This window comes from Dromiciops gliroides, chromosome 2 (assembly GCF_019393635.1).
Source record: "Dromiciops gliroides isolate mDroGli1 chromosome 2, mDroGli1.pri, whole genome shotgun sequence".
NCBI lineage: Eukaryota > Metazoa > Chordata > Mammalia > Microbiotheria > Microbiotheriidae > Dromiciops > Dromiciops gliroides.
The window spans coordinates 266,309,896-266,336,045 of record NC_057862.1 but is presented as its reverse complement, the minus strand read 5'-3'; the positions used below and the strand labels follow the sequence as shown (position 1 = coordinate 266,336,045).

General features: G+C 35.7%; 1 protein-coding gene across 3 annotated transcripts in view; it reads left to right on the top strand.

Annotated features, from left to right (window-relative positions):
* The window catches only part of NID2 (nidogen 2), a 74,842-nt gene that overhangs the window by 6,550 nt on the left and 42,142 nt on the right, over positions 1-26,150 (top strand). For 2 of the 3 annotated variants that reach the window (XM_043983495.1, XM_043983496.1), the window contains exons 3-6: positions 16,556-16,788; positions 18,546-19,321; positions 25,003-25,152; positions 25,489-25,734. In XM_043983495.1, coding sequence (XP_043839430.1) covers positions 16,556-16,788; positions 18,546-19,321; positions 25,003-25,152; positions 25,489-25,734 — 1,405 coding nt within the window. The remainder of the gene's footprint in view (positions 1-16,555; positions 16,789-18,545; positions 19,322-25,002; positions 25,153-25,488; positions 25,735-26,150) is intronic. The other variant, XM_043983497.1, reaches the window with a different exon arrangement.

The following is a 26,150-nucleotide window of genomic DNA, read 5'->3' as shown; positions in this document are numbered from 1 at the left end:
ACAATCCTTTTACTTGAGATAATTTAGAAGACTTCAAGAAAGGTCTGTCTCACCTGGGTGAAAGGGGAGGGTGGCTCAGTACTGCTCAGCTCAGCAGGAATCTCAACACTGCTGCAATGCAACACAGCTGAGAGTGGTGCAACTGAGAGTAGTAAGAAGCTTGCAACAGTGACTACTGTGCCCCAGGAGCAGACTTCAACTTTATAAGTTTAAAAATAGGCTACAACATGAGCAAGAAACAAAAAAGGACCCTTGCCATTGACAACTTCCATGGTGAAAGGGAAGACCAAAACTCAAATTCAGATGAGTTTGTCAAAATGCCTACAAGTGAAGACTCAAGTGGGAAGATGATCTTGTCTCAAGACCAAAAAGCCCTCTTTGAAGAGCTCAAAAAGGCTTTTGAAAGCCAAATGAGAGAGGTAGAAGAAAAAATGGAAAAAGAAATGAGAGAAATAAGAGTTATACTGCAAAAAGAAGCACAAAAATTGACTAAGGAAAACAATTCCTTAAAAAATATAATTGGCCAAATGAGAGAAAAAAAATAGCCAAATGAGAGAAAAAGTTGGCCAAATGGGAGAAAAAACTGGCCAAATGGAAAAAGAGGTGCAAAAGCTTACTGAGGAAAATAATTTTCAGTCTGTCTTTCAATGGCTCTTTATTACAAGTAATTTTTATTGCATCATGGTCTGAAAGGGATGCATTTACTATGTTTACCTTTGTACATTTGACTATGAGATTTTTGTACCTTAATAAATGATCAATTTTTGTGTATATGTACCACTGAGAAAAAGGTATATTGCTTTCTATCCCCATTTAATTTTCTCCAGACAGCTATAATATCTAATTTTTCTAAAACTCTATTCACCTTTTCAACTTCTTTCTTATTTATTTTGTGGTTAGATTTATCTAGTTCTGAGAGGGGAAGGTTAAGTTCCCCCACTAGTATAGTTTTGCTGTCTATTTCCTCTTCTAACTAATTTATCTTCTCCTCTAAGAATCTGGATGCTATACCAGTTGGTGCATATATGTTTAGTATTGATATTACTTCATTATCTATGATGATGTAGCAAGATGTAGTTTCCTTCCTTATCTCTTTTAATTAGATTTATTTTTGCTTTTGCTTTGTCTGAGATAAGGATTGCTACTCCTGCTTTTTTTACTTCAGCTGAAGCATAATATATTCTGCCCCAACCTTTTAACTTTACTCTGTGTGTATCTCTCTTTTTCAAATGTGTTTCTTAACTCTTGACAAAATACAGCACCCATTCCTTTTAAAAACCCTAGAGAGCATAGGAATAAATGGAGCTTTCCTTAAGATAACAAATAGTATCTATCTTAAACCATCAGCAAGCATTATATGCAATGGGGATAAGTTATTGGCATTCCCAGTAAGATTAGGGGTGAAACAAGGATGTCCATTATCACCACTGTTATTCAGTCTTGTACTAGAAATGTTATCATTAGCAATAAGAGAAGAACAAGTAATTGTAGGAAATGAAATAGGCAAGGAAGAAATAAAACTATCACTCTTTGCTGATGATATGATGGTATATATAGAGAATCCTAAAGAATCAACTAAAAACTGCTTGAAATAATTAACAACTTTAACAAAGTTGCAAGATATAAAATAAACCCACAGAAATCATCAGCATTTTTACATATGACCAACAAAGTCCAGCAGCAAGAGATAGAAATAGAAATTCCATAAACTGTAGGCAATATAAAATATTTGGGAGTCTTCCTGCCAAGGCAAACCCAGGAACTATAGGAACACAGTTACACAACACGTTTCACACAAATAAAATCACATATGAAGAAATGGAAAAATAAAAATTGTTCATGGGTAGGCTGTGCTAATATAATAAAAACTACAATCCACAACTAGGTGGTGCAGTGGATAAAGCACAGGCCCTGACTTCAGGAGCACCTGAGTTCAAATTTGGCCTCAGAAACCTGACACTTACTAGCTGTGTGACCATGGGCAAGTCACTTAACCCTCATTGCCCCACAAACAACAACAATAAAACTACAATCCTACCCAAATTAATTTACTTATTCAGTGTCATACCAAACTACCAAAGAATATTTGATAGAGCTAGAAAAAATAATAGCAAAATTCATCTGGAAGAACAAAAGATAAAAAATATCAAGGGAATTAATGAAAAAAAAATGAAAAGGAAGGTGGCCTAGCTGTATCATATCTAAAACTATATTATAAAGCAACAATCATGAAAACTGGTACTGGATAAGAAATAGAGAGGAGGATCAGTGACTAGGCATACAAAACACAGCATTAAATGAATATAGCTATCTCCTGTTCGATAAACCAAAAGACTCTAGCCTCCAGGATAACAACTCACTATTTGACAAAATCTGCTGGCAAAACTGGCAGAAACTAGGCCTAGATGAACATCTTATACCATATACCAAAGTAAAGTCAAAATGGGTTCAAGATCTAGACATAAAGGGTGATACCATAGACAAAGGAAGGGATAGTTTACTTGTCAGAACTGTGGAGAGAGGAAGAATTTATGACCAAAGATGACATAGAGAACATTATGAAATGCAGAGTGGGTCATTTTGACTACATTAAATTTTTTAAAATTTGCACAAATGAAACCAATGCAAACAAGATTAGAAGAAAAGCAGAAAGCTGGGAAACAATTTTTACAGACAGTATTTCTGATAAAGGCCTCATATCTAAAATATATAAATTAATTAAATATATAAGAATACAAGTCATTCCCCAATTGAGAAATGGTAAAAAAATATGAACAGGCAGTTTTCAGATGATGAAATTAACACTACCTACAGCCATATGAAAAAATGTTCTAAATCACCACTGATTAGGGAAATGCAAATTAAAATTACTCTGAAGTACCACCTCACACCTATACAATTGGGTAATATGACAAAAAAGAAAATGATAAATGTTGGACATGTGGGAAAATTGGAACACTAATGCACTGTTGGTGGAGCTGTGAACCATTTTGGGGAGCAATTTGGAACCATGCCCAAAAGGCTTTAAAATTTTGCACACCCTTTGACCCAGCAATACTACTATTAGGTCTATATCCCAAAAAGATCATAAAAAAGGGAAAAGGACCCACATGTACAAAAATATTCATAGGTGCTTTTTTTTTTGGTGTTATCAAAGAATTGGAATTTGAAGGGATTCCCATCAATAGGGGAATGGCTAAATAAGTTGTGGTATGTGGTATGTAGTGGAATATTATTGTGCTGTAAGAAATGATAAACAGACACAATTACAAAAGACTTTTCACACAAATAAAATCAGATCTAAATAATTGGAAAAATATCAATTGCTTATGGATAGGCCAAGATAATATAATAAAAATGACAATTCTACCTAAATTAACTTATTTATTCAGTGCCATACCAATCAGAAAACCTAAAAATTATTTTATAGAGCTAGAAAAATAATAACAAAATTCATCTTGAAAAAGAAAAGGTCAAGAATATCAAAGGAACCAACAACAAAAAAATGTACAGGAAGGTGGGCTAGCTGTACTAAACTTGAAACTTTACTATAAAGTGGCAGTCATCAAAACTATTTGGTACTGGCTAAGAAATAGAGTGGTGGATGAATAGAATAGGTTAGGCACAGGAGACACAGTAGTAAATGACTATAGTAATCAACTGTTTGATAAACCCAGAGACTCCAGTTTCTAGGATAGGAATTCAGTATTTGACAAAAACTGCTGGGAAAACTGGAAGATAGTATGGCAGAAACTAGGCATAGACCAACATCTTACACTAATACACCAAAATAAGGTCAAAATGGGTACATGAAATAAAAGGTGATGCCATAGGTAAATTAGGAGAGGAAGGAATAGTTTACCTCTCAGATTGATGGAAAGGAGAACAGTTTATGACCAAACAAGAGACGGAGAATATTATGAAATGCAAAATGGATGATTTTGATTACATTAAATTTAAAAGGTTTTGTACAAACAGAAGCAATGCAGCCAAAATTAGAAGGGAGACAGAAAGCTGGGAAACAATTTTTACAGGTAGTATTTCTGATAAAGACCTCATTTCTAAAATATATAGGGAACTAAATCAAATTTATTAGAATCCAAGTCATTCCCCAATTGAGATATGGTCAAAGGATATGAACAGGCAGTTTTCTGATGAAGAAATCAAAGCTATCTATTGCCATATGAAAAAAAAAATGTTCTAAATCACTATTGATTAGAGAAATTAAATTAAAACAACTCTGAGATACCACCTGACACCTATCAGATTAGCTAATTTGACAAAAAGGGAAAATAATAAATGTTGGAGAAGCTGTGGAAAGCTGTGGAGAGCAATTTGGAACTATGCCCAAAGGGCTATAAAGCTATGCATACCCTTTGACCCAGCCATACCACTATTAGATCTTTTTCCCAAAGGGATCATAAAAAAGGGAAAAGGACCCACATGTACAAAAATATTTATAGCTGCTCTTTTTGTGGTGGCAAGGAATTGGAAATTGAGGGGATGCCCATCAACTGGGGAATGGCTGAACAAGTTGTGGTATATGAATGTAATGGAATACTATTGTGCTGTAAGAAACAATGAGCAGGCAGATTTCAGAGAAACCTGGAAGGACTTATATGAACTGATGCTGAGTGAGATGAGCAGAACCAGAAGAATATTGTTCGCAGTATCAACAACATTGTGTGTTGATCAACTGTGATGGACTTGACTCTTCTCAGCATTACAATGGTCCAAGATAGTTCCAAAGGACTCATGATGGAAAATGCTCTCCAAATCCAGAAAAAAAGAACTATGGACTCTAGATGCAGATTGAACCATACTATTTCTATTTTGTCTTTGTTTTTTGAGGTTTTTTCTTGCTCTGATTCTTCTTTCACAGCATGACCAATGCAGAAATATGTTTAATGAGATTGTACATATATAACCTATATCAAATTGCTTGCTGTCTTGGGGAGGGGGGAGGGAAGGGAGGGAGGGAGAAAAAATTGAAACTAGAAATCTTATAAAAACAAATGTTGAAAACTATATTTCCATGTAAAGGGAGGGGAGAGAAAAAATTGGAACTCAAAATAATTTTTTTTTTTGCAGGGCAATGAGGGTTAAGTGACTTGCCCAGGGTCACACATTTAGACAATTGACATTGTCTGAGGCCAGATTTGAACTCAGGTCCTCTTGAATCTAGGGCTGGTGCTTTATCCACTGTGCCCCATAGCTGTCCTTCAAAAAATATCTTTACATGCAATTGAGAAAAATTAAAAAGAAAAAAAAGAAAAACGTGTTTCTTGTAAACAACATATTGTAGGATTCTGGGTTTTAATTCACTCTTCTATTCACTTCTGTTTTATGGGAGAGTTCATCCCATTCACATTCACAGTTATGTTTACTGTTTTCCCTTCTATCCTATTCCTCTGTACTTTTTTTTTCCTTCTTTCACCCTATTCCTTTTCACCAGAGTTTTGCTTCTGTTTACTGCCTCCCTTAATCTACCGTCCATTTTATCAGCCCCCCTCCCTTTCTTCCCCTGCTTTTGCCCTTCTTTCTATCAGTAACCCCCTTTACCCTTGTAAAAAAATTAATTAATTAACTAGCTAATCTAATCTGAAAAATTAAATAATTGGATTTATATGAAAAATTATGATTATATGAAAAATTATAAGTTTAGAAAAATTATAATTGGGCCATGAGTTCCTTCATGGTTGTCATTCAAATGTAGAAATATTTTAACTCGCTTGCCTAATTTGGGGGGACTAATCTGACTGGGGTACTTAATCTGGGACTGTTGACTGTTTGGTTATCAGACTACTATTAACTTAGTATGGGCCATTTAAAAATTTCTCCACACTGCTCCCAAATTGATAAGCAAAAGATAAGAAGCCTCTTCCATTTTAACAGCAGAGAGTTTATTTATGAGATACAATTTAGAATTAAGAATACAGGGAAATAAAATGTACAACCTGACTGCATTCTGACGTCTCTTTCCACCTGCTGTGCCTGGAACTTTTTTAGCCTCCTCCTGCATACCAACAGACCTTCTTCTAGCATTCCCCTCACTGAAAAGCCCCCCTGCTTCATATCGGCCTCCGTCCCTTCTTGCTCTTAGCTTTTTCTCCTTCCCCCGTCTCTTAGTGCTCCAGCCTTTCTGTTCTCTTAATCTTCAATTTCTCCAACCTGTACCCTGTGCTGACAGCTTCTGTGCTCTCTGCTGCTTCCTAGTCCTCTGACGTCCCTTTCTCTTTATGTAGCCTCAGTCTCCTTAGCGTCCTTGTAGCCCCTTCCTGTCTATTCCCCCCTTCCTCGTCTAACTCTCCAGTTTATATATCTTCCTTCTCTCCACTCAAACCTTGGGGCTCCCTGTGCCCTCACACACACCAAGCTAATCCGCCAGCTGCACTAGGGCTGTGGCTGGGGGGGGGGTGCGCTCGAGCATCCCGTGTGTACCACACCCAGGGCTCCAGGGACCCATGCCCCCTGCTGTGCGTCCAGGGACCTCTGCACGGGCTGTGCCAGAGGCCTGCCTGGACGAGCCTGGGATCTCTCTGATAGATCTGCTCAGGGTGGAGGGAGCTGGGGTTTTTCCCCCAGCCCTCTGACCTGGCCTCCTGTAAAACTCACAGGGCTTTTTTTTGCTTAGCTGAAGTAGAGGGGGAGGGGCACCAGCCCCTCCCACACAGAGAAGAGAAACCTGAGGGCCCAAGGCTTTCTAATCTCAGCCCAAAGGTAGGGTCCCCAAATCAAAATAAATTTCCATACCCTTTTACTTCCTTTAAGAGCAAGCTAAGTTTCTTTATCCAAATGGGTGTATATATTATTTCCTCTTTGAACCAAATCTGATGAGAGTAAGGTTGAAGCAATGCTCACCCCTCCCTTCTTTTCTTCTTTCATAATAGGTTTTTTTGGTACCTCTTCATATGATGTAATTAGCCCCATTACACCTCCTCTTCCCTCTTCTCCCCATATTCTCCTTCTTTTCTGCTCCTTAAGTTTCTTTCTATCATCACATCAAAGTCAATTTAATAACTTAATTTAATAACTTTAATAACTTAATTTAATAACTCTATGTATACGCCTTCTATCTGCCCAAATAGAGATAAAGATCTCAAGAGCTATAAGTATTATCTTCCCACATAGGGATGCAAACACTTTAACCTTATTGAATAGCTTTTTTCTCTGTTTACTTTTTTTATACTTTTCTTCAGTCTTGTATTTGAAGATCAAGTTTTCTGTTCAGTTCTGGTCTTTTCATCAGGAAACCTTGGAAGTCCCCTGTTTCATTGAATGTTCATCTTTTCCCCTGAAAGAAAATGCTCAATTTTGCTGGTGGTTGCAATTCAAGCTCCTTTGCCTTCTGGAATATCATATTCCAAGCCTTCTGATCCTTTAATGTTGAAGTTGCCAGGTCCTGTGTAATATCCTGACTGTGGCTCCATGATATTTAATGTTTATTTTATTTTTTTTTTTTTTGAGAAGCAATGGGGGTTAAATGACTTACCCAGGGTCACACAACTAGTAAGTGTTAAGTGTCTGAGGTCGGCTTTGAACTTGGGTCCTCCTGAATCCAGGGCCGGTGCTTTATCCACTGCGCCACCTAGCTGCCCCCACTTCATGATATATATATATTTTTTTTAGTGAGGCAATTGGGGTTAAGTGACTTGCCTAGGGTCACACAGCTAGTAAGTGTTAAGTGTCTAAGGCCGGATTTGAACTCAGGTACTCCTGACTCCAGGGCCGGTGCTCTATCCACTGCGCCACCTAGCTGCTCCCACTTCATGATATTTAAATTGTTTCTTTCTGGCTTCTTATAGTATTTTCTCCTTCACCTGATAGTTCTGGAATTGGCTACAATATCCCTTGGCATTTTCCTTTTGGGGTCTCTTTCAGGTGGATTCTTTCAGTGACTATTTTATCCTCTGATTCTACAATATCAGGGCAGTTCTTGATAATTCCCTGGATTATGGTGTCTATACTCTTTTTTTTGATCATGGCTTTCTATGCCCAGTAATTCTTAGATTATCTCTCCTGCATCTATTTTCCAGGTCAGTTGTCTTTCTGATGAGGTATTTCACATGTTCTTCTATTTTTTTCATTCTTTTGATTCTATTTGATGGATTTTTGGTGCCCAATTCTAATTTCTAAGGCATTATTTTCCTCGGTAAGCTTTTGCACCTCTTTTTCCATTTGGTCATTTTTTTCTCCCCATTTAGCGAATTGTATTTTTTAAGGAATTGTTTTCTTCAGCCAATTTTTGTGCTTCCTTTTCCAAGTTGTTGACTCTTTTTTCATATTTTTTGTGTGTGTAACTCTCATTTCTCTCATTTCTTCTTCTACCTCACTCATTTGATTTTTAAAAATTCTTTTTGAGCTCTTCCAAGAAGGTTTTTTGGTCCTGAATTTAGTTTCTATGTGATCGTAATTATATTTTTGGAGTATTGTTTGGGATTGTATATTGTAACTATATTCTGAATCAAGAAGCAAATTCACATTCTTTGCAATCATATTATCCTCATTAGTTCAATACATATAAAACTCTGATTATTGCAACTTACTATTTAAGACCTTATGGGACTGTTAATTGATATTATTCTGAGTCTGACTACTAGGTGTGGTCATTGGAGGAATAGTACAATACTACTGAGCAGTCATGGTGCCAGCAGCCCTGAGAGGTTTTACATGCATGAATAGCAGGTGATACATGGGAAAGGCTAGGAGAACTACTTTAGCAAGGGTTGAGGTAGGATTTTCCAGACTTAATTTCCCCAATATGACACCTGGAGTGGAAGCACATTCCACCTAGCTGATTTTGAGCCTGACTGCAGAACTTTTGCCTGGAATTGTCATGAAGTTTGGGAATGATTTATGCTCCCTTACTGTATAGTTTACTTCCATATTCTTTTTTTTTTTTTTTTTTTTGCAGGCAATGGGGGTTAAGTGACTTGCTAGTAAGTGTCAAGTGTCTGAGGCCGGATTTGAACTCAGGTACTCCTGAATCCAGGGCCAGTGCTTAACCACTGCGCCATCTAGCTGCCCCATATTCTTTTATGGTAACTTAATGTAATCATCTCAGATGATGAACACAGTATTGGATTCGGCCTTGACATCTGTTACCAGCTATGTTAAATTCTTTAATTTCTTATAATGGCATGGGGATAATTAGGCAAATGATAAAAAGTAATGAAGCCAGGATATGAATCTTTTTCTTAGTTATTATCACAATTTTCTCAGTCCTGTATTAAAGAAGAATCTATCAGCATAACTTATGGACCCTTTTGTAATGCCTAATAACTTTTGTTAGAAGTTATTACAACTGAAGTTAATCTGACAGCTTTTATGATTTTGTTTTTTGTATTGGAGTACATCTTTTAAATAGGAGTCTGAAATTCCTTAGTGGGAATCTCATCCTCCAGATGGGGGATTGAAATAATGTTAAGTATAAAAAAAAATTGGGTTCTAATTTTTTTGTTTGTATCTGAGTTTCACATGTAACAATTGGACAATCTTTAATTGTAAAATCTCTAAAAGGTTCTGAATTTCATTAGACATATGGTTTTCAGCTAAATTTCATTATCCGATTTGGTTATTGACAAAATTATTTAAAGTTGTGTTAAGATCAATTTTGTAGGAGACTTTCCAGCTGAGGAAGAATATCTAAAGAACCTGGGAAAGACTTCTGTGCAGGCATACCTGAAATGACACCTGGAGCTGTACCAAGATGACATCCCAAGAATCATCTGTAAAAGATGAGACTTCTAGAGACTTAAATGGAAATTTCCCTTTTTGTTTCCCTTTTCCCTGTTGCATACACTATTTATAATGTCTATCTTTTAATGGGGACTGTCCCCTTTAGTTTTGTCAATGCATCGCTCATTTTTTTCCCTTTTATTCCCCTTGACATTGTGAACCATCATAAGACCCACAGTTAAGAACCCTTTTAAAAATATTTGTAATATTAATTTGATTCTCTGAGTAAACATAGTTTCTCAATGAATCAGGTGGGGGATTGTGAGAAAATAATTATTAAAAATGGATTTTGGGCAACTAGGTGGCGCAGTGGATAGAGCACTAGCCCTGGATTCAGGAGTACCTGAGTTCAAATCCGGCCTCAGACACTTGACACTTACTAGCTGTGTGATCCTGGGCAAGTCACTTAAACCCAATTGCCTCACTTAAAAAAAAAAATGGATTTCTAGGAGAAACCCAGACATTAGTTTTTGCTATTCTCTCCCCCTCACACCAGAAATCTGCCTGGGCACCTTAACAAAAGGAATTCAGATTGATTCTTCTGATTATCTAGGGGAAAAAGCATGCCTAGATGGTTGGAATTTGATCTCTAGACCTCCCCCCAAGTTATGTCAATCAATGGAGCTGAATGATGCTAACCAATTAGCTTAGATCAATGTATAGTGATCCACCTCTACCAAAAAGAGGATAAAAAGACTGGGCCATAAGGGGCTTGCTGTCTTCTTCCCTGGACCCTCTTTTACTCTCCACACAACCCCTCCTTGCTCTCTTGGCTCAGTACGCTAAGTGTGTAATTGTTTAGGCCTATACTCTTGTGACTAGTGGGGAAGTCAGGGAGACATGCAATCAATGCTTTAATAATATGTGATATTAATTAATAATAAATGCTTATTGCCCAGACTGGTACAATAGTCATTAATATATAATTTAGTAATATTTTAGAAAACCCAGTCCTCAATAATTTAAATAACACAGTTTTAAGGAACAGGTTTTCGATTGTAAGCTACTATAATACTGAAACTGGATGTGGGTATTTGGATCCCTTTTATGCTCTTTCCTTACCTTATTCTCTTACTCTGAATGAGCAATGGGAAGGACATATTGGGACAAATAAATGGGGAATAGGTGGTGGCTTCCACAGTCTAAGATCCTGAGAACCTCCAACTGATCTTGCTATCTCACTGACAACATCATTTCATCATACACTTGATTTATTTTCTGAAGTCTGTGGCCAGTTCCTTTTCACTCCTCTACCACTCTTTGTACAATGTCTTCCACTTATAGCTCTTGGTTTGGTAAATGAAGAATTTCCATAACTCTGCACTCCAGTTAGTCTGGCAAAATGAAGCCCAGCCCACTACAGCCACTTTAGCTTCTCTTCAAAAGCAGTTTCCCTCCTCCTCAAAACCAATAGGAATCAAAAAGAATTGCATCTCTCTCACCCTGTAGTCTTTAGTCTTCCCAGCTTTTGCTAACCTATCTCTCAGATGAATGGTAAGATAGGGTTTGAAAGTATTTCATTGGTATAGGTAAAGAATTATTTCCACGCTTGTACCTTATCTATTGCTTATACTACCTTATCTGTAATATCTTATACAATTTCACATATAACCTAGGTAGAATGGACAGTCCCTTTTATACTTGCTATTAGCATGTTTTCCTTATTCAAAGGAAGGATAATAAATATTTATAATAAGGGTAATAATATATAATAAGTAAGCATAATAAAGAAGTCAGGAAATTAGTATTTATTGCCAGATATCATGCTAAGCACTTAAAAAATATCCTGGGAAGCAGATGCTGTTATTATCCCATTTTATAGTTGAGGAAACTGAAACAGACATAGGTTAAATGACTTACCAAGAGTTGTACTGCTAGTAAATGTCTATGGTCAGATTTGAATTCAGTTCTTCTTGATCCCAGGCCTAGCACTCAATCGAATGTACCATCTAGCTTTCTGAGAATAATAATAAAGGGGTATATTACCACATTAAAATCACAACATCTCACTTATTAATCACTGCCTTCTGAGCCTCTTCCCCAGTTTATTAAGTATTATATTTAAAATAAGCTGTAGTTACTTCTTTCTTCCATAAGTATTTATTCATTTCTCTATCAGTCCTACTATTCTCTTAGTCTTAAATAAATATCAAAGTTTCTGGCTGTAGTTTTTATTAACAATGTAACAAACAATAAAACAAAGACAGAAGCAATGAGCTGTGAGAAATTTTGAAGCCAAAGTCACTTTGGGGGGGGGGGCGGGGCAATGGGGGTTAAGTGACTTGCCCAGGGTCACACAGCTAGTAAGTGTCAAGTGTCTGAGGCTGGATTTGAACTCAGGTACTACTGAATCCAGGGTCGGTGCTTTATCCACTGCGCCACCTAGCCATCCCCCCAAAGTCACTTTTAATTATTACTACAATGACTGATTTCTCCTTGGTCCTTGGATAGGCCCAAGATTCAGTTCTTTCATGATCCCAGTTAAAGTTGAGGGTTTAAAAAAAAAAATTCTCTTCCTGTTTCTTCTCAAGATATGGTTTAAATTCATTTCTCTCAGGAAATGACATTGAACAAAGTTACAGAGGAAATTATATTTTAAAAATATTACTAAGGGAATTGAATAGGTACAAATTACACTATATTAAATCACTATAGTAATCTAGTATATGATAAATCCAAAGATCCAAGATTTTTGAACAAAACCTCATTATTTGACAAAAACTGATGAGAAAACTGGAAAACAGTATAGCAGAAAATAGGTATAGACCAACATCTCACACTGTGTACTAAAATAAAGTCAAAATAGGTGCATGATTTAAACATAAAGGGTGATACCATAAGCAAATTAGAAGAGCAGGAATAGTTTATCTGTCAGATTTATGCAAAGAAGAATAATTTAGGACCAAAGAAGATATAGAGAGCAATAAAAAATGTAAAATAGATAATTCTGATTATATAGAATTTAAAAGTTTTTGCGGGAATGCAACCAAGATTATAAGGGAAGCAGAAAACTGGGAAAGGATTTTTGAAAGAAGTATCTCTCTAGGTGGCGCAGTGGATAAAGCACCAGCCCTGGATTCAGGAGGACCTGAGTTAAAATATGGCCTCAGACATTTAACACTTACTAGCTGTGTAACCCTGGGCTAGTCACTTAACCCTCATTGTCCTGCAAAAAAAAGAAAGGAAGAAAGGAAGAAAGGAAGAAGTATCTCTGATAAAGGCCTCATTTCTCAAATATATAGAAAACTGAGTCAAATTTATAAAAATACAAGTCATTCCCCAATTGATAAATGGTCAAAGGATATGAATAGGAATTTTCAGACAAAGAAGTCAAAGCTATCTATAATCATATAAAAATGCTCTAGTTCAAAATATTACTAAGTATATGTAAAAAATTAATTATTAACTAGCTAATCTAGTCTGAAAATTTATATAATTGGACTTATGAAAAATTATAACTTTAGAAAAATTATAATTGGGCTGTAAATCCCTTCATGGTTGCCATTCAAATGTAAGAATATTTAAATGACTACGGCTAATTTGGGGGGCCTAATCTGACTGGTGTACTTAATCTGGAACTGTTGACTGTTTGGTTATCTGAATGCTATTAATTTAATATGGGCCGTTTAAAAATTTCTCCACACTGCTCCCAAATTGATAAATAAAAGATTAGGAAGCCTCTTCCATTTTAACAGCAGAGGGTTTATTTATGAGATACAATTTAAAATTAAGAATACAGGGAAATATGGGGCAGCTAGGTGGCGCAGTGGATAAGACACTGGCCTTGGATTCAGGAGTACCTGAGTTCAAATCCGGCTTCAGACACTTAACACTTACTAGCTGTGTGACCTTGGGCAAGTCACTTAACCCCAATTGCCTTGCTAAAAAAAAGAATACAGGGAAATAAAATGTACAACCTGACTGCGTCCTGGCCCGTCTCTTTCCACCTGCTGTGCCTGGAACTTTTTTAGCTTCCTCCTGTGTACCAATGGACCTTCTTCTAGTGTTCTCCTAGTGCTCCAGCCCCCCCCCCCCCCCCCGCGCCCCGCCCCTGCTCCCCGCCTTGCTTTCTCCAACCTGTACTCTTTGCTGACTGCTTCTGTGCTCTCCGCCTCCCCTTTTTCTGTCTGTCTGCCCCGTCAGTCCGCCGCCCCCTAGTCCTCTGGTGCCCCTTTCTGGCCGTTTCTCCTGTATATATATCTTCCTTCTAACCACTCAAACCTCAGGACTCCCTGCGCCCCCACCCACACCAAGCTAATCTGCCAGCTGCACTAGGGCTGTGGCTGGCGGGGGGCGGGGGGTGCTCAAGCATCCCATTTGTACCACACCCAGGGCTCCAGGTGCCCGTGCCCCCTGCTGTGTGCCCAGGGACCTCTGCATGGGCTATGCCAGAGGGCGGCCTGGATGAGCACGGGGATCTCTGGGATAGATCCTCTCAGGGTGGAGGGAGTTGGGGCTTTTTTCCCCCAGCTGTCTGACCTGGGGTCTCAGCCCATGGGGCTTTTTGGCTCAGCTGAAGCAGAAGGGGAGGGGCACCAGCCCCTCACAAAAAAACCCTTGAGGGCCCAAGAATTTCTAATCTCAGGCCAAAGGTAGGGTCCCCAAATCAAAATAAATTTCCACATATGTTAGATTAGAGTAATTTGGAGAAATTTAATGTTAGTAATAACTTTTTAAAATAATAAACATTTTTATTTATAGTTTTGAGTTCCAGATTTTATCCCTCCTTCCCTCCCTACCCCCTCCATGAAGCAGCAAGCTTCATGGGTAAGATATGGGTTATACACGTGCAATTATGTAAAACATTAACATATTAGTCATTTTGTACAAGAAAACTTGAATAAAAGGAAAAAAATGAAAGAAAGTGAAAAATAGCATGCTTCAGTCTGTGTTCAGTCAATATCAGTTCTTTATTGGGAGGTGGATAGTATACTTCATCATTACTCCTTCGGGAATGTCTTGGATCATTATATTACTGAGATCATTATATTATTGTCTCTAACTCATAAGTCATTTTTCTCTTTTTAGGAATGTCTTTGGGATATAAACCTAGTGGTATTGTAGTGGTATTGCTGGATCAAAGGGTATGTACAGTTGTATAGCCCTTTAGGTATAGTTCCAAATTGCTCTCTAGAATGGTTGGATCTTTTCACAACTCCACTAACAGTGGATTAGCATCTCTGCTTTCCCCTCCAACATCCAATATTGTCCATTTTTGTTATATTTGCCATTCTTATAGGTGTGAGGTGATACCTCAGAATTGTTTTAATTTGCATTTCTCTGATCAATAGTGATCTAGAGCATTTTTCCTATGATTATTGATAGCTTTGATTTCTTTGAAAACTGCCTGTTCATATCCTTTGAAATCAATTTAATATCAATTGGGGAATGACTTGTATTTTTATAAATTTGACAGTTCTCTATATAATTGAGAAATGAGGCTTTTATCAGAGATATTTGTTTCAAAAATTCTTTCCCAATTTTCTGCTTCCCTTGGTTACATTAGTTTTGTTTGTGCAAAAACTTTGTATAATCAAAATGATTTATTTTACATTTTGTTTTGTTCTCTATATCTTCATTGGTCCTAAATTCTTCCTCTGCCCATAAATCTGACAGATAAACGATTCCATGCTCTCTTAATTTGTTTAAGGTATCATCCTTTATGTGTAAATCATGTACCCATTTTGACCTTATACGATGTGAGATGTTGGTCTATGGCTAGTTTCTGCCATACCATTTTCCAATTTTCCCAGCAGTTTTTGTCAAATAATGAGTTTTTGTTCCAAAAGCCTGGATCTTTGGATTTATCATATACTAGGTTACTATTGTAATTTACTATAGTGTAATTTGTGCCTATTCTATTCCACTGATCCACCTCTCTATTTCTTAGGCAGTACCAGATTATTTTGATTATTACCACTTTATAATACAGTTTGAGATCTGGTACTGCTAGACCACCTTCTTTTGTATTTTTTTCATTGATTCCCATGATACCCTTGAGCTTTTGTTTTTCCAAATGAATTTTTATTATTTTTTCTAGATCTATAAAATATTTTTTATAGTGTGATTGTTATAGCACTAAATACATAAGTTAACTTAGGTAGGATTGTTATTTTTGTTATATTGGCTTGGCCTACCCATGAGCAATGAATATTTTTCCAATTGTTTAGATTTGACTTTATTTGTATGAAAAGTGTTTTATAGTTCTGGTCATATAGTTCCTAGGTTTGTCTTGGCAGGTAGACTCCCAAGTATTTTATATTGTATTTAAAGAGGCTAAAATTCTAGCTATACTGTCTAAAATATCTAATGAGTGGTCACCAATAAATTAGAAGCTTTAGCAAGAGTATTTAAGTGTTTAAGTATTTATTAAAGAGCATTAGGATCTAATGATCAGAGAGAAAGGTAAAAATTTAACTATTTCTAAGAGACCCCATCATCAGACCTGCCGTGGCGAGGTCAGGAAGCAAAAGGACCCAACGCTTCCCTCTTTCTCCCAGAAGCCTCCTGTGAAACTGGGAACATCCCATCTACATGCACACATAGCTCCAAGCTAATTTGCTGGTACCTTTGATCAACAGTACCCATGAGCAAACGTCACTTCCTGACGCCAAGGAACTGACCACATGGCTTGCCTTCAGACGCCTTCTCCTCTTGGTGGAGTTTTCCTACAGTAACTCTCCAGCAAGTGGCATCACTCCAATTGTTACAGTACACAGTTATTTTAAATGGAATTTCTCTTTATATCTGTTGTTGCTGGACTTGCTGGTTTTTAGGAAGATTTTGTCTCTAACTCATGTTCTGTTTTCTTTCACAGATGAACACTTTTCAGGTCGTCTTGGCATTTGATGAGTTTGATACCTACGCGCTCTTTCTTTATCCTATCAATGGTCTTCAGTTCTTTGGAACTCATTCCAAAGAATCTTATGATATAGAGCTTGAACTCCCAGCTAGAGTGGGTTTCAGCAGAGGTAAAGACGACTACCAGAAGAGAGAAGGTCTTTATTTTAGTGTAACTAGCACTGAACAATCTGTGAAAAATCTCCACCAGTAAGTAATAAATATTGGCTCAGTTTTTTGCTTTATCTAAACTTGAATTTGATGTACTTGAATTTGATGAGCTTTTAGAAGCTGCACAAGGCTTCCAGATCACTAAACAATACCTTTGTTTATATATGTATGTGTGTATGTATATGTGTATATATACACACATATACATGTGTATATATATACACATACACACACACACACACACACACACACACACACACATATATATACACATGTACTAGGGAAATATAACCAGGGAAAATATTAGGCCTTCAAAAACAAAGCTTCTTGGGGCAGCTAGGTGGCGCAGTGGATAGAGCACCGGCCCTGGAGTCAGGAAGACCTGAGTTCAAATCCGACCTCAGACACTTAACACTTACTAGCTGTGTGACCCTGGGCAAGTCACTTAACCCCAATTGCCTCACTTAAAAATAAAAAAAAAACTAACAAAAAAAACCCCAAAGCTTCTTAATCTTATTCATGCCCATTTCTTTATTTTCCTTATTGGAGGGCATATATTATTAGTTTCTCGATAGAACTAACCTTAATAAATTCAAGCCTCATTCAGATTTAATCCCAGTGTACCAACTTTAAATATGTACAAATTATTTAAATTTGAAATCAATAAAGGATTCTTACTGTCATTTGAGTGCTACTTATGTAGCAATTATGTAATCAATTTATTACCCTTTGTTTTCTTATGGAAGAATACAAAATTTTAAATTTGCCCTATTTCCAGATGACCTTCTATTGAAGGACATATTAAAATCAGCATCTCTTCCATGAAATGAGAAGAGAGTGGTATAAATCTATCTGAATAGTAATTTCAACTTTTAAAAATATATTTTTAATTCTCTTATTATTTGAAGATTATCATTACTGGGAGATGGAATTTCATAGACATAATCCTTTTATATCATATCAAATTCATTATTCTTACATCTCTAAGATTTTCCCTTATCTTTTTCAATTCTTCTTTATTTTTCAACTCGCCAAACAATACTTTTTATACATATTTTCATTCTTCTTTAAAATCACTTTTTACAAATATCCTTTTTACTGTACTGGAAAATATTAGTGCCATAGAATTCCAGGTGAAAAAAATGAATATTTGTGAGAAAGTTCACTTATTTTTATTCATTTCCATGAATTACTCATTTTTTATAATGCACATTAACCCATATTCTTTATTGATTGATTCTGGGGAAAATTCCATGACTTTTGCAGTATAAGGTTTTGGACATTCCAAAATGAAATAAGCTGACAATCAAATCAGTTTGTTTTCTCCATTTTTTGTAAAGTTTGGATTTGGATACATAAATCAGGTCCTAAATTATTGTAATAATAAAGATGTATCATTGTATCCTAAAGGTATGATTCTTGTCCTCATAGACTTTGGTGGTTTTCAGACAGACATCAAGATTTCGCTTGTCCTTTTGACAAGCAAAAAAATCTGGCTGGAAAAAATGGGCTATTCACTAGATTTTTCAACCAGATTTTGGGGTACAATAAGCATACTATAAGCATAAGCTTCTGAAGGGATGTTAAGATAGTTTATAAGAAAATTGTGGTATATTCCCTTTCATTTCATTTTAAAACCACTAAAAACTATGAATTTGACCTGCTGATCTAGAACAAAGCAATTATGTTTTAAAGCAAGGTGAATTAACTCTGCAATAATATTCAGAAATATATATATTTCAAAATATGATAGCTTCACCTAATGGTTCAATGGTTTTTTGTTTGTTTGTTTTTAGAATAAGTAACCTGGGCATTCCTGGAGTATGGGCTTTTCACATTGGCAGCGCATTCCAGCTGGAAAATGTTGAACCTGCAAACTTCAGAGAAAACCTTTCCGTAGCCCATTCTCTGGAGCATTTTCTTAATAATGCTGCAGAGTACAGTGTCCTGGAAAGTAATTATAAAGAAGACAAAATGGATTATCTTGAGGTATTTTATAATGAAGATGGCGATGAAAGGGAACCCAGTGCACAAGAACTAGTATCAAACAGTTATAGCAAGACAGAAGTTTTACTTGATTTAAATGTCAGCTCTCATAGTCAAGTAGATCATAGTGAATCAAACCATGGTGCTATGTTCTCTTCACTGGACTCAGAGCTAAAATACAAATTGCTATATCCAGCACCTAGTCATTGGCCATTATCTCCTAAAACAGAATCTTACTCCTTGCATCATCAAACTGAAGAAGGGACACCAGAGAGGGAGGAAGTTTTTCTGATAACTCAGGGCCACACTGAGCCTTCTCAGCAAAAAGGAATTAAAAGCCCAGGTCCACCAGACACCAAGGGAGAATTCCTGGATCTCTTAACAGAAGCTTCACCATTCTATACTAAAAATGAAACTATCCAACCTTACCCAGATGGTGGAGCTATGTCTTCAAAAATGGAAGTTCTTTCAGACTATTCTGAGGGACGTGTTCTTACAAATTATCCTTTTCCACAAAATACACCACCATTAAATCATGGGAGGTATGTTATGGGAATGGAAGAAGATAGCAATTTCAAAACTGACGGTAAGTGTATTACAAGCCTGGGATGCTAAGACTTTGTTTCAAAATTAGTTTGGGGGGTGGCAACTAGGTGGCCCAGTGGATGAAGCACCAGCTCTGGATTCAGGAAGACCTGAGTTCAAATCCAGCCTCAGACACTTGACACGTACTAGCTGTGTGACCCAGGACAAATCACTTAACCTTCATTGCCCTGCAAAAAACAAACAAAAAATAGTTTTGGTAGAGTCAACATTTTTTTCTATTAAAAAAACCTGATATATTCAGAAGTAGTTTGAAACGATCTTCAAAATCCTTTGTATCAAGAAATACACATGATAAAACATTTTTATTGTAGTCGTGGTTGTCACAAAGATCCAATTACTTTTTTCTAGATATAAAGCAAGAATATTCAATATAAAATATTCAATATAATCAGGCATACAGATACTATTTTGACTCTCTTATACACTAGTAATCACTGATAATGTTATTAAAAGTCATGTTCCATAAAATGAGGGGAAAGGAAATGGAGCTGTTCATTCCTAATATGCTCAAAAGTATCATCATTTTGGGTTTAAAGTTTTGGCAAAAATAAACCTTTTCATTTTGCTTTTCAGGCTTCAGTCAGTTTATACTGATAGAGCTCTTAATTATCTTTTTAAATCCCCATGTATGAAGATTATTGAACACATTTCTATTATTTTGGTTTGCTACCCCCTGGAACTCAACCCTCAGCACTAGGACTCCAATGAGAGGCAAGGAGTAAAGTACTGAATATATTCTATTTTGAGCAATCATCATAAAATAAAGTAATAGAGCTTTGAATGAAATTACCAATTTCTCTTCCATTTCTGGATAATCATTTCTCCCTGGTAATCAGAACACTTTTCATTTCTGCTGATGGAAAATCTTAATATAAAATTGATAAAGAAAATTTAATTAAAAATAAAATTCATCTTAGGATTTTTTTGTGTTTTTACTCATGAATAGTCTAATCAAAGAGTGTAAGAGATAAAAAGTAAGAGGAAATACTTTTAGTAAGCTACTACTTCAAAGATAAATCTTCCTTTACCATCTTATTTTCCTTTTCTAATTGAAAAAAGTGTAAAAATATAATGAACTATGCAAGTATAATGTAATAGCATAATTTCAAAAAGAGGGTACCATGTGACATTGAGTAAACCATATAACCTCTTTGAGTATTAATTTTTCAATGTATAAAATACACATGATAAAACATTTTATTGTCACAAAGATCCAATTAGATAATATATAAATTGTTATGTATGTAAATACATAAATATGTATATAAATACACATATTTATATACACTTTGTTAACATTAACATTAAATGTTAGCATTAAATCTAGTAAATTAGTAGAATTTTCTTATAAGGCGATCTGATTTTGTGTTTTTCTTTTGTGAGAGTTCTTTTATGGCTTGCTCAATTTCTTTTTCTGAGATTTGGATATTTAAATTATTTCTTGTTTTGTTGATCAATACAATTTATATATTTGTAAAATATTTATCCATTTCATTTGTTATTTTGTTATATATAATCAGGTAAGTAGATTCTAGAAAATTCCTTTATTTCTTTTTCATTCATTGTGAATTCTTTATTCCCCATTTTATATTAGCAATTTAGTTTTCTTTTTTAAAATCAGATAATGCATCTTTTTTGTTTTAAGGTTTTTTTTTCAATTTTATGTCTGATTTTCAGAATTAGGTTTTAATTGTGATTTTTAAAAATGATTACCTTTCTAATTACTTTTAGCTGTGTCCCAATTCATTGATGTTTTCTTATTGTTGTTGTTGATGGACATGTTTAGCAATATAAATTTTGCCTGAAGGACTACGTTGGCTGTGTCATGAATTTTTGATAAATTGTCTCATTGTCATTTTCTTTAAAAAAATTTCTGGGGGCAGCTAGGTGGCACAGTGGATAAAGCACCAGCCCTCGATTCAGGAGGACCTGAATTCAAAATCTAGCCTCAGACACTTGACACTTACTGATGTGTGACCCTGATCAAGTCACTTAACCCTCATTGCCCCACCAAAAAAACCCCCAACCACCAAAAATTCCTAATTTTTGTTCTTTGACTCACAAGTTCTTTATGATTAAATTATTTAGTCTTTTTTTATGTTTAAATTCTTTTTAATGCTATTTTCATTATAATTTTTTAAATTTGAGGACAGCTAGGTGGTGCAATGGATAAAGCACTGGCACTGTTTTCAGGAGGACCTAAGTTCAAATCTGACCTCAGACACTTGACACTTAACTAGCTGTGTGACCCTGGGCAAGTCACAACCCTTAATACCCCACAAAAATTTTTTTAATTTAATTTAATTTTTTGCCAATTACATGTAAAGATATTTTTTGAGTTCCAAATTTTTCTTCCACCCTCCCTTCCCTACCCCCTCCCGAGGCCAGCAAGCATAGATCATGCATTACACTTATGTTAAACATATTTTCACATTAGTTGTAAGAGAAGAATCAGAACAAAAGGAAAAAAATGCAAGAAAGAATAAATAAGAACAATAACAAAAAAGAAACAACAAAAATGAAAATGGCATGCTTCAATCTGCATTCAGACTCCATATCTTTTTTTTTTTAATGTGGAGAGCATTTCCTGGCATTATCTTGGATCATTGTATTAAGTCTGTCACAGTTGATAATCACACAACATTGTTGATGCTATATGCAATGTTCTCTTGGTTCTGCCCATTTCACTTAGTATCAATTCATGTAAGTCTTTCCAGGTTTTTCTGAAATCCATCTGCTTATCATTTCTTTTTTTAAAAATTTCAATATTTAGAATTACATTTTCCCAAATTTCATGTAAAATACAAATTTTGACATCAATTTTTAAAAACTTTGTGTTCCAAATTCTCTTCCTCCCCCACAAGAACTCAAGCAATTCAATGTAAACTATACATGAGCAGTCATGCAAAACATTTTCACATTAGCCAGGTTGTGGGGGAAAAAAACCAGACAAAACCAAAACTTCAGATAAGGGAACTACCAAAACTTATGCTTCAATCTGTATTCAGATAACATCAGTTCTCTCTCTGTAGATGGGTTGCATTTTTCATAAGACCTTCACAGTTGTCTTGGATCAGTGCATTGCTGAAAATAACTAAGCCATTCACAGCAGATCATTTTAAAATGTTGCTTTTATTTTGTATACAGTACATTTTACTTTGCATCAGCTCATGTAGGTCTTTCTAGGTTTTTCTGATAGCATCCTTCTCATCATTTTTTATAGTAAACTACATTTATATAGTACTTTAAAGAAAGATTTCCTTACAATAAACCCATGAGGTTGATTATTGCAACAATAGTAATAGACAACATTTATATAGTACCTTATACCTGACAAAGAATTTTCTTCACAATAGCCCAGCAAAGTACCATAAGTTTTGTCATAATCAATCATCAATCAATAAATCATCACCACCCCCCAATCAATCCTCATCTTCATCAGTCCTCATCTTCAATCAGTCCTCCTCATCAATCAATCCATCATCATTGCACATTACTCTTGCCTCTGCTCCAAAATTTTTTTCAGTTACTATTATTGTTAACTGTTTCCTTCCATCCTATTCCCTCCCCATGATATTTACTCGATTTTCTATCTTCTTTCACCCTATCCCTCCTCAAAAGTGTTTTGCTTCTGACTGCCCTGTCCCCCACTCTGCCCTCCCTTCTTTTGCTTATCATTTCTTGCAGCACAATACAACATTCTCCTGATTCTTATTACTTCACTATACATTAGTCTTTCCAGGCCTTTCTGAAATTATCCTACTTGTCACTTCTTATAGCACAATAATATTCCATCACCATCATATACCACATCTTGTTTAGCCATTTCCCAATTGATGGGCATTCCTTTGATTTCCAATTCTTAGCCACCACAAAAAAGAAATATTTTTGTACAAATATGTCTTTTTCTCTTTTTTGGGGATGTCCTTGGGATATAAACCTGGCAGTGGTATTGCTGGGTGAAAGGGTATGCACAGTAAGGGTATGCCCTTTGAGCATAGTTCCAAATTGCTCTCCAGAATGGTTGGATCTTTTCACAACTCCAACAAAGCATCCCAGCTTTCCCACATCCCCTCCAATATCCAATATTTTCCATTTTTGTTATATTTACCATTCTGATGGGTGTGAGGTGATACCTGAGGTGTTTTAATTTGCATTTCTCTGATCAATAATGATCCAGAGCATTTTATTCATATGATTATAGATCACTTTGATTTCTTTGTCTGAATATTGCCTGTTCATATCCTTTGACTATTTATCAATTGGGGAATGACTTGCATTTTTATAAATTTGGCTCAGTTCTCTATATATTTGAGAAATGAGTCCTTTATCAGAGATATTTGTTTCAAAAATTCTTCCAGTTTTCTACTTCTCTTGTAATCTTGGTTACATTAGTTTTGTTTGTGCAAAAGCTTTTTAATTTTTTTTATAATCAAAATGATTTATTTTATATTTTATTTTATTCTCTATATCTTCTTTGGTCCTAAATTCTTCCTCTGCCCATAAATCTGACAGGTAAACAATTCCATACTCTCTTAATTTGCTTATGGTATCATCCTTTATGTGTAAATCATATACTAATTTTGGCCTTATTTATTATTTATTATTAATATGGTGTTAGATATTGGTCTATACCTAGTTTCTACCATGCCATTTTCTAGTTTTCCCAGCAGTTTTTGTCAAATAATGAGTTTCTGTTCCAAAAGCTTGTATCTTTGGGTTTATCATATACAAGATTGCTGTAGTCATTTATCTATAGTAGCTTTAAGCAGAAACTGGGTTCTCTGTTTATTTCTTTTAACCGTGTAAATTTTTTACTGTTGTCTTTTACTGTTGTGGTCATGATTGCTATTCCTTTTTATAATTTTTAAATTTGCCTGAGGCATAAGTTTTACTTTTGTGCCCTCATTTTAATTCTATAAATATTTAAATTTAAGTGGGTTTTAAGTAAATAACATGTTATTGGATCCCTGTTTTCTAATTTATTCTTCTTTTATTTTTATTTATTTATTTATTTATTTATTTTTAGTGAGGTAATTGGGGTTAAGTGACTTGCCCAGGGTCACACAGCTAGTAAGTGTTAAGTGTCTGAGGCTGGATTTGAATTCAGGTCCTCCTGAATCCAGGGCCAGTGCTCTATCCACTGTGCCACCTAGCTGCCCCATCTTATTCTCTTTTACTTCCGACAGTGCCTACCACAATGCCCTGTAGACTTTTAAAGAATGCATATTGTGATTTTTTCCTGAGTTTTTTCCTTATGAATTAAGGAGTAGTAACTAAACGTCTCAGTAGACATTTGCTAGAAATCAAATTTGTTCCCCTAGGTTGTATCCTGTAACATTTTAAATCTGTTTTTGTTTTTGGTGAGGCAATTGGGGTTGACTTCCCCAGGGTCACACAGCTAGTGTCATGGGTCTAAGGCCGGATTTGAACTTAGGTCCTCTTGAATTCAGAGCCGGTGCTCTATCTACTGTTTTTATATTTTTTACCAAACACACAACTAACAACTGATTTTGTGGTGGAATTTTCTTGACTTAATTTGGAGGAGCTAGGCTTGGTCTTTTTTTCATATATGTATGTATGTGTGTGTATATATGTATACGTGTTCACATTTACATATGTGTGTATGTATGTGTGTACACACACACACTTTATTTTCAGTATTCACACATCAGGCTGCCAGCAAGGAAACATGTGAACAAAACCACAGACAGTGCTCCCAGAATGCTTTCTGCACAGACTATTCCACTGGTTTCTGCTGCCACTGCCAGTCCAAGTACTATGGAAATGGAAAGCATTGTTTGCTAGAAGGTAAAGTGTTATAGGCTGGTCTTGTTTTCAGTTCTGCAAGGGTCTCTTGGGGACTATCTCTAGATATATCAATTCACAGCTATGTTGGTCTACTTGTTGAGAACTTCTTCCTTTCATCCTTTTTACTTACCAGTTAGTCCCAGTGTTGAAGAAGAAGGAAGCATGAACCTCAAAATAGGTCATTTAATTAATTGTGAGTAGTCAATAGAGGAAGAAGCGGATATTTTTTGCTCAGAATTTATTTTTTTTTAATGATCTATGAAATTCCTTTTTCTGCTTTGTCCTTGTCGCTTATTACTGTGGATACTGGGAGTAACTCTACTTTCCATCTTTTAGGAGCACCTCACCGAGTCAACGGGAAAGTGAGTGGCCATGTCCATGTAGGACATACTCCAGTGTCCTTCAGTGAGGTAGACCTGCATGCCTACATCGTAGGAAATGATGGGAGAGCCTATATAGCCATCAGCCACATCCCTTATCCTGCAGCCCAGGCCCTGTTGCCCCTTACCCCAATTGGAGGCCTCTTTGGCTGGCTTTTTGCTTTAGAAAAACCAGGCTATAAGAATGGCTTTAGCATCACTGGTAGGTAATATGGTTCATCTCTGGAAGGGCACATGTTCAATTGAACTTTAGATAATTGTCCTAGGTTTTATGTACAAAGTTTTGATCATGTAAAAGTTGTTTTGGTTTTATTTTATCCAGCACACATTTATAAAGCATGTGCAAAGAACTATGCTAGGTTCTCTCTATAAAGATAAATAACAGAACTTTTTAAAGAACTAAGGAAGATAAAATACATATGCAAAGAATGTGTTAAGTATATGATATGTACAAATAATATGATAAGTTCAGAAGAAAAGTAAAAGTTTGGCAAATGCTTATGACTTTCTTTAATTTTTTTCTCCACTAATCTGAAGCCTTATCATGATATGGAGTGGAGTATAATTTCTAGCTAAAATGGTTCAAAATGTAGTGACATATTTGTTGTTGTGCCTAAG